Source organism: Sturnira hondurensis, unplaced genomic scaffold, assembly GCF_014824575.4.
Source record: "Sturnira hondurensis isolate 20B ecotype Veracruz unplaced genomic scaffold, ASM1482457v3 Scaffold0022215, whole genome shotgun sequence".
Classification (NCBI taxonomy): domain Eukaryota; kingdom Metazoa; phylum Chordata; class Mammalia; order Chiroptera; family Phyllostomidae; genus Sturnira; species Sturnira hondurensis.
In genome coordinates this window covers 9580593-9594676 of record NW_028094846.1, presented here as the reverse complement: position 1 = coordinate 9594676, position 14084 = coordinate 9580593, and the positions used below count along the sequence as shown (strand labels likewise).

The window sequence follows — 14084 nt, the reverse complement described above, 5'->3', positions numbered from 1 at the left end:
TGAATCATTACTGTAGTATGTGGAGAAATCCTTTACACACATCAATAAAATTACAGCCATATGTAAAAGATCAAGTCTGTTAAAAATATGTATGTGAAAGAGAAAAAACATCATTTTATATTCAGCATTAAGAAATGACACAAACTACTCTTTTATTGTTTTTAACCCCAAAGGAAAAACAACAACAACAAAGTATGTAAACTCCATAACAATATGTGATTAAGAATGAGATTTTATAATCTGCTTGAGTAATCTAGTAAGTTGAGCAGGAGAGAAAAGTTCAGAGGAAGAAACAAATAATGAGACCAAAAACAATGCTAAGTAGTTGTGTTGCAAGAAAAAGTAGAAGAACACAGTTGAGAAGCAAAATGCACAAAGGAAACGAGACAGTTTGTGGTAGCTTAGTGAAAACACTTCAAATAACGTTCTTAGGAGTTCATCTGCAGGGTAACTGTGAACTGCCAAAGGACCCCAGGGAAAGTAGCTGCCTGGCCAGTGGGTTGAGCCACGAAAACAGCCGTGGCAATGGCATTCAGAATAGAAAGGAGAGTTGTGCCAGAGGCAGAGAATTTCTGAAGGAAGGGTTGTTAATAGTTTGAATGAGAGATGGTCCTACCCTAAAACATAGATGAAGACTGGAGCCATGGACACACCTACAACATCTACTCATAGAATACAGGAATTTACTAAATGGATTCTCTGAACATCAATGACTTTGTAACTTTAATCAAAATGAATCACAGTATAAGACATACATCACTTTACCTCCCAGAAAGATCCTCCAAAGTGCTATCAGTGTCGAGAGTCTGCTGGACTTTGACAGAGGACTTGCTGCTGGTCTCGAGTTTCTTCCCTGGATGAGAGCCCCGCTCTGAGCCGGAGAGCACTTTTTCCTCATTGAGAAGTGAGCTCTGAACATTGCCAGGGAGTGAGTCCAGCCCTGGAAAGCAAATTTCTTATAAAACTGATTCCCAATAGAAGTTACTGAAATTGACTTATTTTTAAAAATTGACTTATTTTTAAAGTTTGTTTTTTATATCTAAAATAAAGTTTATCCTTCTGTTCCCATTTAAGGAAAGTGAAGTTTCTTCCATTAACATTCCCTGTATTTCCTACTAAAGAATAAATGGTCCTGTACTCAAATTATTTAGAAAGACAAGTATGTAGTTCTACACATATGAAACAGCAAACAAAAATGAAGTCTTTCAAGGATACCCAAAGCTGGAGAAAAAAGGTACCAACTGTTAATTGGACTACACAATGCTTTCGAAAACCTTTATGGCAAGAACTATGTAGCCAGATACATAAAACTGTTCATATTCTCTGACTGAGAATATACTCACGTATAGGCATAATCTTAAAGAGATTATTGACACCAACAAAAAATTATGTATAATATTTAATGAACTTTACATAATTTTTAAAAGTTCAACCTACATTTGCAACAGAAGAGTTGTCTAAATTACATAGATAACAGTAACTTAAATATTTAAATAGCACTTTATAATTTAAAATGCATTCCATGTACATTACCTTACTTCCTTAAACACCTTATGAAGTAGGTAACAACATATGCTCCTTTAACTAAAGACCTATGAGACTACTTGCTTAGGGGTACACTGTCAACAGCAGAAACAGGACATCAACCCAGGCCTCGTGACCCTACACTTAATTCACCTCGATGACATGTTTCAATAGCACCATGGGAAAATACTTGTTACATAAAAGAAGAACAAAGAATTATATGCTGGTACATTTTTTTATTTTTAAAAAGACTTTATTTATTTATCTTTAGAGGGGAAGGGAAGGAGAGAGGGAAAGAAATATCAATGTATGGTTGACTCTCGTGTGTCCGCTACTGGGAACTGGCCTGCAACCCAGGCATGTGCCCTGACTGGGAATCCAACCTCGATCCTTTGGTTCGCAGGCCCGAGCTCAATCCACTGAGCTATGCCAGCTAGGGTTATATGTACTTTTTAATGGCAACTAAATAACTTTTAAAAAACCAGAGCTATATGGTTCATGATCAAAAGAAAATGGAAAAGGGAAACAAATATACTCTAAACCCATGTTCACAGCAGCTTTACTCTAAGAAGTAAAAGCAGCCCAAGTGTCCTTCAACACCGTGATGGATGTATAAACAAACCAACACAAAGATGTGGTCTGTACACGCAGTGAAGTGTCTTTTTGGCCTTAAAAAGGACATTCCGACATGCTACAACATGAATGAACCTTGAAGACATTATGCTATTAAGTGAATCACAGAAGGACAAATACTCTGTCTGATTGTACAGTTATTTAGGGTATCTAGAGGAGGCACATTCATAGAGACACAAAGTAGAACAGCTGATATCAGGGGCCAGGGAGGATGGGAAAATAAGTTAATATTTAATGGGTGTAGAGTTTCAGTTTGGGGTGATGGCACAGTTGAGGAGATGGATAATGATGATAATTGCACGATTATAGGTCCTTCCTTCTACTGACCTGTGTGTGCACTCAACAATGGTTCCATTTCCTAGCCAAACTCATAGAGACAGAAAGTAGGACGGGGTTGCCAGGGGCACAGGAGGAAAGGATGGGGAGTCACTGTTTAACAGGTACGGAGTTTAGTATGGAACGATGTTTGCCACTCTAATCTACTAACTACTTTCAACTTCACCGGGAAGGAGTTTTTGTACAAGGCATGCAGACAATCTTTTTTCACCACCAGGTGGAGCATATACAACAAAAAGTACACTGATTTTAGAACTCGGGAATAAAGAAATAACTAAATGTAAGATGATGTTGTGAAAAATAAAGTATATATAGTTCTTTTTCCATTGCTTTTAGAGAGAAGGAGAACGAGAGGGGGAGAGAAAAACCAATTGGTTCTTCCCAAACGCACTTGGACAGGCAATGAATGGTACGAGTCCAGGCCTGGGATCAAACCCACTAACCAGGATGTGTCCTGACGGGGAATCAAACCCACGGCCTTTCGGTTATGGGGTGATGCTCTAACCAGCTGAGCCACCCCAGTGAGGGTACAGTATTAATTTTTAAGGCATCATGACAGGGGATTGGAAAACCAAAAACCACAAAACACTACCTATACTACATATGTTTTAGAATACAATTTTTAAAAACCTATAATGAATCATATTGCTGATGCTCCTATTTAATATATCATGGTACTTTAAGTTGCACAGTAAGTATATTGCAGTAAAAAATTTCAATGTCAAAAGTCAGAATTCAAGCTTTGCCAATAACTAATCTTAAGTGAGATATTAACATAAAGTATGAAATTGCAAAAGAATTAAGCAAAATTGGCATTTCACAAAATGCATACAGCTGACTTCTAATGCCATAACATGCTGGTAGAAGGAATGATTCTGTAGTCAAATAAAGTTAGATAATACTTCATACTATAGCCTTATCCTCTTCCTAAAAGAAATAATGCACATTAGCATATTAAAAGTATTGATGAATCTGGCAGGTAAAAAGGCTTATTTCACTCTTAAAAGAATTTTCCCAAATGTACAGAACCACAGAGTTCTTTCATAAGCCTCGGAACAGCTGTGAAACAGCCTCTCCCACTGAATCAGTATTTCACAAGAAGACACTCTGGAAAGTGCTGGTAAAATGATGTCTAATGTTCCCACAAAAGACTTTCAGAATGCTCCCAATCTGCAAGAGAGTTATTACTAGGTTAATAATGAGGAACTAATTTCTGTTAGCACGTTCATATTGGAAGTACAGAGTGACACTAGCTGCCTGAAGGGCTATTTGGCAGAATGTACCCAAATTTTAAACATGATATACTCTGCCCCATTACCGTAAGAATATTCAATGCAGCAGTATTTATAGTGGAGGGAAAAAAGAAGATAAATGCCCAACAATGATGAATCGACTAAATTACAATATACTCAAATAGTAAAAATGAGGTCGTCATTACAAAGGGTAATCCATATGTACTGATTGAAAGACATCTGTAACTCACTGAAAGAACAAAACAGCATGTAAAATGTGATCACATACATTTAACACTTCCTATGTGCACAGGCCACAAGTTATCTGAAAAGATTCTTACTAAAAATGTTAATATTACACCCAGCAGGATGTCTGTTATTAAAAAAAAAACAGAAAACAAGTGCTGGCATAAATGTGGAGAAACTGAAACCCCTGTTCATTACTGGTGAGGAGAATATAAAACACTGCAGCTCCTATGACAAACAGTAGGGCAGCTCCTCAAAATATTAAGCATAGAAGTCCTGGCCAGGTGGCTCAGTTGGTTGGAGCATCATCCCATACACCAAAAGGCTGCGGGTTTAATTCCTGGTCAGGGCGCATTACCCAGGTTGTGGGTTCGACCCCCCAGTCATGGTGCATATAGGAGGCAACTGATTGACGTTTCTCTATCATATCAATGTTTTCTTCTCTTTCCCTCTAAAAACATATCCTCAGGTGAGGATTAAAAAAATTAAGCACAGAAATACCATTTGACCCAAGAAGTCCACTTCTGGGTATATATACAAAAAACAGGGACTCGAACAGGTGTTTAAACCTCAACGTTCATGGCAACATTATCCACAAAAGCCAAAAGGTTAAAACGGCCAAAATGTCCATCAACTGATGCATGGATAACAAAATGTGGTGCACACACACAACTGAGTACTAGTCAATGCTACAAAGCAAGGACTCTGGCACGTGCTACAACAGGGGGCAAACTCGAGGGCATAACGCAAAACGAAACGCACCAGACACAAAAGGATGAGTACTGTGTGCTGCCACTTACACGAAGTACCTAGAGTAGCCAAATTCATCGAGACAGAAAGTAGAAAAGTGGTTAGCAGGGGCAGGAAGACGAGGGGAATGGGAGTTATTGTTCGACTGGCACACAGATTTCGTTTGGGATGATGTAAAAGGTCTAGAAATGGATACTTGTGTTAGTTTCACAATGTGAGTGTGCTTAATCGTACTGAACTGTTCACTAAGAATTAGTTTAAAGTGATAAAGTTTATACTACATATATTTTACAATAAAATAAATCTTAAAAAAGTTCACATTGGTTATCTGTAGGTAGAAGGGTTACAGGTGTTTTTTAATTTTTAAGTAGTTTTCTGTGTTGACTGATTTCTCCTCCCTCTTTTTTAAAAAACTCAGTTAACAATTTTTACATTTATTTTTTTAAGATTTTATTTATTTATTTATTTATTTTTAGAGAGAGGGACAGGGAAGGAGAAAGAGAGGGAGAGAAACATCAATGTGTGGTTGCTTCTTGCACGCTCCCCATCAGGGACCTGGCCTGCAACCCAGGCATGTGTTAGGAATTGAACTAGCAACCCTTTGGTTCGCAGGCCGGCACTCAATCCACTGAGCCAAACCAGCCAGGGCCAATGAGAAAAAACTTTTTAGAAGCGTATCATTCATTCCCTCAGGACCATCCTGTGAGTTTAAGAGACCTTTGCCTAATTACTGTATCTTCTCACCTCTACAGCAACATAGCCAGAATCCAAAAGGCGGGACTTAAGGGTATTCTCCACTATCACTCAAAAATACTTAAGAGTGTCCAAAGGACCAGGTACTGTGCTAAATATATTCTCTCCACTAATTTCAAGGAAGCTTCAAAATTACCTAATAAAACACCTAGTTATTTTTATTTTACAGTTAAGAAAATCTGATTATTATATATAATGATGTTCAGATATATACATGATATACTATAAAGATTTTTAAAAAGCAGCTACAAAACAATATGATTTTATATCTCTTTTTAAAATAAAGATGTGTGTGTCTGTGTTTTTATGTACATATTGGAAAAATAGGCACAAAGTGTTAATAGTAATCTCTGAGCAGAGGGTCAATGAGGATTTATATTTCTTGTATGATTGTTTATCTACAATCCTTAATTTTTTACCTTTGCAAATGTATTCCTTTAGTATTAAGGAAAATATTTATACTGTTAATGTATCAAAAGGTATTACTGTAATGATAATTATAAAAGCCAATTACGCTGTCCTAAAGAAATTCACCTAATTGCTTATGGAATAAAATCATAACTCTAGATCACTACTACAAAATCACTGATAAGAGTAAAATAATTGCCATATACTGGGCTGGCCAAAAAGTTTGTTTTTTCCTGTCAGATGGCTCTAACAGCGCATAGCTGTTTTTAACTTCATTTAAAACAATTCTGTTAGATTACAATGTGACAACTGTCATATCAGCTTGCATTTAAAAAAACAAACATTATATTTGGTGAAGTTCTGTGTAGACATTTTAACATTGAAGATGGGAGAAAATACACAACATTTTCAGCATTTTCAGCTTCATTATTTCAAGAAAAATAACACAACTGAAATGCAGAAAAAGATTCGTGCAGTGTATGGAGAAGGTGCTATGAGTAAGTGAAGTGTCGAAAGTGGTTTGCGAGGTTTCATGCAGATTTCTCGCTGGACGATGCTGCACAGTCGGGTAGATGAGTGGACAGCGATCAAATCAAGGCATAAACAGAACAATCAATGTCATACCACTGGGAGGCAGGCGACATACTCAAAATATCCGAATTGATAGTTATTGGTAAATATAAAAAATGTGTCTTTTACTTTACAGAAAAAAACACATGGACTTTTTGGCCAACTCAATAGAATCCCACTTACATTCTTTCTTGTCTTTTCTTCCTTTTCTTCCTTTGGAAGAAGTAGATGAACGAGATGAGGCAGCAGATTGTGCCCCTGATGAATGCTGGGAGGTAACGTCCACAGAGGAAAGATCGTAAGCAGACTTCCTGCTAGAATGGTCCTCCTTAATGCCCAAAATACTACCACCAAGACTGTCAAAGAATAATAGTGGTTAAAAATAAGAAATGGCAAGTCTTAAAATGCAGCTAAAGCATAGATATATTAAACCTATTTAACCACAAGGAAAACATAACTATATTCAGAGATGCCCTCCACTTTTCTTCTTTGTTTTCCTATTACCACAGGCCTGGATTCTCTCCTATGGCTCAATTTATCACCAAGAAGACTGTCAGGGTGTTGTTTACAAAATGAAACCAATAAAAATGGACAAGTCAGATACAGGAGGAAAAATACAATGCTTCATACTAGAAAATGTGGCCTCAATTCCTATTCAGATGTATAATTTAATATATGATCATTAGTTTCCTTTTGACAATCTTACAGGAAACAACAATTTAGTTTGTTCTACTTCAACCTAGAAATAAGATGCAACAAATCATACTGACTAGTGACATTTAACGTCACAATGAAATCCTTACAAGTTTTCATTTTAAAATTTAATCTTTTCTTTAGAGCTCAAAATTAAAATTACACTTTTCCTCCTATAATTTTAATAATAATTATTTTCATTAGTCCAGCTAGACATAACTATTTTAAAAAGGTCATCCAATCATTTTATGTGGATTATTATTTATAATTGTTGAAGAAAATTATACTGATGTAAGTAATTACAGATTAGTTTATAAAGTACAAAAATATAGAGAGGAAATGCTGTCTGCAAAGTCTGGTTCACTTGCTACATGACTCTGTACAAGTAACTTAACCTCGGTGCTGCAGTTCCTGAAGTAGGAACGGCAACAATAACACTAATCACATCTGGCTTAAGAATGCAGTCTTCTCAGTGTTTTTCACATTAAGTGCTCAATAAATATTTACATTATAATAGTTATTCTTCTAAGCTTTGCAAAATTTTAGATGTTATCCCAATTACTTAAAAAATTTACTGATTACGTGAGATCATGAAGTCAAGGATCTACCTCATCCTCAACTCTATCAGAGAAAACCAATATGACCCTCCACTGGGAACTCGCAGACTGACTTTACGACCTACATTCTGCTATGTGCCAGGCCTTTTTCTTTGTATTTCACTGAATATTCTTTACACTCTATGAGACAGGTACAATGATTTTCTTCCCCATTTCACAGAGAGGGAAAGTGAGGCCCAAGGTAGTTAAGTAAACACCCAAAGACAAAAGACTAATTGATCAGGAGACCGGACTTAAACCCAGGCAGTCTGAACCCAGAGCCTGTGCCACTGTGCTATGCACCCTCAACATGTATCTTTAAGCAGCAAAATCTGACTAATATGCAGACCACGGCTCTCATTTGTATGTTTTTCTCCCTCTTCAGACACTATTCCACATTGTCAACATATTCCTACCAAGGTTCAAGAGCTGACTTCTTTTCTGTCACAGTCCCACTCCCTGGAGAGGAGACGAAATCATCTTCGTATGAAACACTGCTTAGAGGGGCTGTGCTGGCGTTCAAAGGCCGCGGGGCGGACGTTCCCCTTTCCGACATGTCTTCAAACCCTGCCAAAAGTAAGAATTGAAATGTGTTTTAAAACAAAAATAAAATGACCACAAGCAAAGCATTCCACAACACGGGGATTAACAACATAGATTTATGGACATCTTAGATTGCTTTTATTAGTGCTTCTTTTCAATTCATCTTTATATCTAACAATACATTTTTAACTTTTTATTGATATTCAAGTATACATGAAAGAGATGTATCCATCACACAACTTTAACAATCACCAATACATGACCCAGTTTCAATTAAACTTCCAATTCTCCCCAACTTTCAATCCCCTTAAAGATTATTTTAGGCCCTGGCTGGTGTAGCTCAGTGGATTGAGCGCGCGGGCCTGCGAACCACACGATCGCGGTTCAATTCCCAGTCAGGGCACATGCCTGGGTTGCAGGCCAGTTCCTGGCAGGGGACTCACGAGAGGCAACCATACATTGATGTTTCTCTCTCTCTCTCCTTCCCTTCCCCTCTAAAGAAAACTAAATAAAATCTTAAAAAAAAAAGATTATTTTGAACCAAACTCCAGATAATACATCATTTCAACTGTAAATATTTCAGTACAACTATAAAATCTTAATGAAAATCTAATAGAAGGATATAAGAACAAACCCAAGTTTCTTACTAAAAAAACAAGGGTGCTGATTTAAAAGCACTTTGCTTTCATCAAAGGAACTTTAAAATCAAAATCAAAAGAACTTTAAAATTATCATCTACAGAAATGTGTTAAACCAAAGAGATCAACAGCATATGAAGATCATAACAAGTGGCTAAATATGAATTCTAGGAAAATGCAATGAGATATCCAATTAAGTATAAAATGAACAGATGAAATCGATTCATTTGTTAAATAAGTTGTTCACCATGTAGAATGGAAATATAAACCCACAGTATCAACAGCTAACATGAGGCTCAGCCTCACTCTCCAACCTGAAGTTCTAAGGCTACGTTAGCGTAAGACAGGTAGAATCCACCCACGGCAGTAGGAACAAAGAAACGGACTTGAAGGAAGTGAGTCCATCACAGAAAGGCTGTGTTGCAGAATCTCAGGGATAAGAAGGACCTTTAGAAGTTATTGTTTCAGGAATCAAATATGGAGCTACATTACTATTCTAAGTCTGTTTTTTTTTTTTTAAGATTTTATTTATTTATTTATTTTTAGAGGGGAAGGAGAGAGGGAGAGAAACATCAATGTATGGTTGCCTTTTATGCGTCCCCTGCTGGTAGTTAGCCTGCAAGGAACTGGCCTGCAACCCAGGCATGTGCCCTGACTGGGAATCGAACCGCGATCATCTGGTTTGCAGGCCCGCGCTCAATCCACTGAGCTACGCCAGCCAGGGCTCTAAGTCTGTTTTTAAAATTACTTTTGACAAACAGTAATAGATTTCTTTTCATATTAGAAATGTTACTATAGTTGCCCCTTTTTAATTCTCGACCATGGTATTCCCATTAATTCATAAGTCATATTATAAAATATACATACTATTTAAATACTTATCTATGGTCACAGGAAACCCAGCTATACTTGATAAATACCAATCATGAAAATCATCTAAGATTTCTCTAAATTAGACCAGAATTTCTATAACTTCCAACCAATGGTTGTTTTAGGACAATTAATACTAAAAAATAAAAATATAAAGAATAAATTACAACTCTAATTGAAGCTTACAGATAATTTCAATTAGACAATGTTTCCATTCTCCTCATAATTAACAATGAAAATCTGTACTTTGGTATTATCTTCACAAAAATATGCAACAGTTTATCTTAAGATAACATACAAATATTACAAGGCTTACTTATTTTTCTCACCTTTTCCATATAACTGATATGATTTCGTAAAAATGTTAATGACACTATGCGGACTCCCCTTTGCCAATTCTTTCCACGGTCCTTTGCTTTGTGTACCACCTAAGTGCCCTGGGAGCGGCAAGAATTTTTCAGCTTCCTTCTGAAACTCTTTAATGGACTCATAAGCATTTCTTTCTCCAGCACAAAATTCCTTTTCTTTTAAGATTTCTGCTATCTTCAAAGGGGCTTGTCCGTCTCGGCCTCCCTCTTCTTCAGAGAGACTCCCCTCACTAAGAAGAGGCCCTTCACTGACTGAGTCTGTGCTGGACCCAAGGGACATTTTGGCTTTGTCTTGGGAACAAGCTTGCAGATCAGAGCCAGGAGCGTCGGCTTGCCTCTTCCACAACTGTGCCAGCAGCCCTTCTGGTTTAGGACCAGGAGCTCTCATTCTGAAGCTTGATATGGCACTCTGAGGTCTTATCATCTCAGGAAGTTTTTTAAACTCACTAAGATTGCCTATACCAGGAAGTTCATCATCAAAAGTTGCATGAGATACACAGGTTCCCAGCATCTTTTGAATGCGGGCAGAGAAAACATCTTCGATATCCTCTTTCACAGGTGGACTTGCAGCCTTGGTCCAAGGCCCATCTTCTTGGGGTGTCTGCTGCACATCATACTCAGTGTTCCACACTGACCCATGATTAATGTTAGCCCCAGCTAATTTCTTGGCTTCACTTTCAATCCTGCTGGACAAAGAAGCAGCTGTTGCTTTCAAGGCTTCAATACGATCTAGTTTACTCTTATACTGGCTGGCACTAGGTTTTAACAAGGCATCTGGATGAGCAGCTGGTGAGGTCAGATACGGTTGAGGTGTAAAAGTTAATGGCCCTGAAGCAATATTATGGTTCTTCCTGGTTGGTAAAATAGATTCAAAATCCTTATGCAAAAATCCTGCATGCTCTAGACTCAAGAGATGGGAGAGCAAATTTCCAGCTGTTCCAACAAGAGGCTGTGGTTGAGAATGGTGGACTCGTGGGCTCAATCTGTCAGGCTGCATCCATGTAGGTTCTGTCAAGTCCCTTCTGCAAATGAAAGTCACAGTATGTTAGTTAATACAGCAACTTATAACTAAGCCACCACTGTTAAAGGACAGGTAAAGAGGACAAAAAAACATAAAGATCACTCACAGCTAAGCAATAACAAAGAGGCACTATTAATATTTCATTTAGAATTATATCTTTCCAAGCATTTTCCTGTGTATGTTTTGTTTTGGCATTATTTTCACAAGGATAAAATCTTACCAAAATTACCATTTTTTAAAAATCCTCACCTGAGGACACGTTTTGCTGAGTTTAGAGAGCAGGGGCAAGAGAAAGAGACACAAAGAGACAGAGAGAGAGAGAAACAACGATGTGAGAGAAACACCAATTGGTTGCATCGATTGGTTACGCATCCCAGTTGGGGATCAAACCTGCACCTAGGTATATGCCCTGACCAGGGATCTATCCACACCCTCTTGGTATACGGGACAATGCTCTAGCCACCTGGCCAGCGTGATACATACTGTTTGCCAACTGCTTTCTTCAACTAAGACGTTTTTAATTATTAATTAAAAAGAGGGCATTATTACCTTTAGAACTGTGTGGACAAAATTTTTTATAGCATTGGCTCTACCTTTTCCATTAAAAATAATATTATATTAAAAGAGAATGCTTGCCCTGGCTGGTGTAGCTCAGTGGATTGAGCACAGACTGAGAACCAAAGAGTTGCCAGTTTGATTCACAGTGAGGGCACACGCCTGGGTTGTGGGCCAGACCCCCAGGACAGGTGAGAGACAACCACACATTGATATTTCTAAACAAACAAACAAACATAAACAAATAAACAAGAATGCTTAAGGCTGCTAAGTATTAACACAGGCATTATATATTATTCCAATCAACCAGCATTTAATAAATGCCAAACATTTATGGTTAACATCATACATACTGAAGAAATAAGGAGATCACTACAATCTAGTTCTTTAAAAAAATCAACATGAGTGCCAGCCCTGGCTGGTGCAGCTCTGTGGATTGAGCATGGACCTTCGAACCAAAGGATCGCAGTTTGATTCCCAGTCAGGGCACATGCCTGGGTTGCAGGCCAGTTCCCAGCAGGGGATGCCCGAGAGGCAACCATACATTCATATTTCTCTCCCTCTCCTTCCCTTCCCCTCTAAAGATAGACAGATAGATAGACAAATAAAACAATGAGTACCAATGTAAAACTTTGAGTACCAGTAATAAATATACAATACAGTGCAGGGGGTCCATAAAGTCTAACAACAGAATAAAGATGTCCTAAACAGTATTACATAATTCACATGTGTCTCCAGACCGCTGATGTCCTGTATATTAAGGGATACTATAGATATATTAAAGGCTGATGTTAACTATTAAGAAGATCCTTAGACAAAATAACATGAAGTTTTGTCCTTGGTCTTGCCCATGATTTTGGGATGATGACATGAAGATGTGAAGATGACAGAAAGCTGGACGGTATGGATAACCCTATAAATTAACAAATTATGAGCCCTACAAATTATCAAATTATGACTCAAAGTTATTTGTACAGGCTGCACCTGAGATCAAACTAGTATGAATAAATGTGAAGTCCTACCAAGTCAGTTAAAAATGTTACCATCTACTAGAGGGTAACCAGGGCGAGAAAGGAATCGAAAAGCACGCCGTGCAAGGTCTAGTTGGGGATTATGCGGTAGCAGTCCTTTACACTGAAGGGCTCCTACGAAAACAGAATGGTGAAAGGAAGACTAGTGCATAGGTTCCACGCCATCGAACAGAGATTCCTACAAATGAAAGGTATGAGGTTATTAGAGCCCAAACTAAGGTGGTAGTAATGGGAATGCAAAAGAAGTTATAAAGTTTTGCTGAGTAGAAACACAAAATCTTTAAATCCAACATTTAGAATGCCAATTTGGGGGGGGGGCAGGTACTAAATTGATGGAAGCGAGATGGGGGGAAACAAAAATGAAACAATTTTATCCAGTGAAGACTTAATCCTTATTCTTTAGTTTCTTAAGACCTAGCAAGGATGAGAGACTAATAAACAGCTAACATACAGTGTTAAGCACTAATGGAAAACTATATTAAGTTTGGGCCCTGGCTGGGTAGCTCAGTTAGTGAAGGGTTCGAAAAGCCAAGTGTGGGTTTTTCATCTACAGTCAGGGCACACAGTGAAGGCATAAATAAGTGGAGCAATGAATTGATGTTTTCCTCTCTCTCCTTTCCTCTCTCTCAAATTGATAAATCATTTTTAAAATAATAAATAAAGTTCAATAGGGTGTAGACAAGGGGGAAAAAACTTCGCCAGCCAAGGGAAGTGACTTTTGAGCTACATCTTCAAGGTCTTCAAGGTCAGATAAGTAATCTGGAGTTTTCCAGGTAGCTAACAGAGAATCATGAGACATATAAAGGAAGGAAAAGAAATGCCATGCTTTTAGGCATAAAGTAATTGAAATATGTTAAAACTATTAACAGAAATGGGGAAGCTAAGGACAGGTGGAGAGAAAGTAGAGGCAATAGGTTAGCTATCACAAGTCAAAGAATTTTATATTAAAAGAAAGGAGAGAAACATGTGCATGGTAACAAGTCAAAGAATTTTATATTAAAAGAAAGGAGAGAAACATGTGCATGGTAACAATAGGGGCTTCACTAATATATTAGTTTATGTTTAGTTCTCTTTAATATTGGGAAGCTCAGGGAAAGGTAAAAATTGAAGACATGAAGCCAGCGGGGTATGTCTGACAATAGCGGGGTACGTCTGACTGATGAGACCTGGAGAGTTCATCTACTTATAAGTACTCAAATTCAAAAACTTTATTTATGGTTAAAATTTGAAATGTGTTGACAACCTTAATTAAATCACATGAAACATTTCACTTACTGGGAGGTAGTATATAGGGTGGGTAAAAGCATAGGCTTCTGG

The 14084-nt window shown here is 37.6% G+C and overlaps 1 protein-coding gene across 4 annotated transcripts in view; it reads right to left on the bottom strand.

The window, feature by feature from the left end:
• Nucleotides 1-14084, bottom strand: part of CEP350 (centrosomal protein 350) — a 116309-nt gene that overhangs the window by 62756 nt on the left and 39469 nt on the right. For all 4 annotated transcript variants that reach the window (XM_037034876.1, XM_037034878.1, XM_037034877.1 and 1 more), the window contains 4 exons: nucleotides 10122-11182; nucleotides 8158-8308; nucleotides 6636-6808; nucleotides 766-940 (listed from right to left, as the gene is read on the bottom strand). In XM_037034876.1, coding sequence (XP_036890771.1) covers nucleotides 766-940; nucleotides 6636-6808; nucleotides 8158-8308; nucleotides 10122-11182 — 1560 coding nt within the window. The remainder of the gene's footprint in view (nucleotides 1-765; nucleotides 941-6635; nucleotides 6809-8157; nucleotides 8309-10121; nucleotides 11183-14084) is intronic.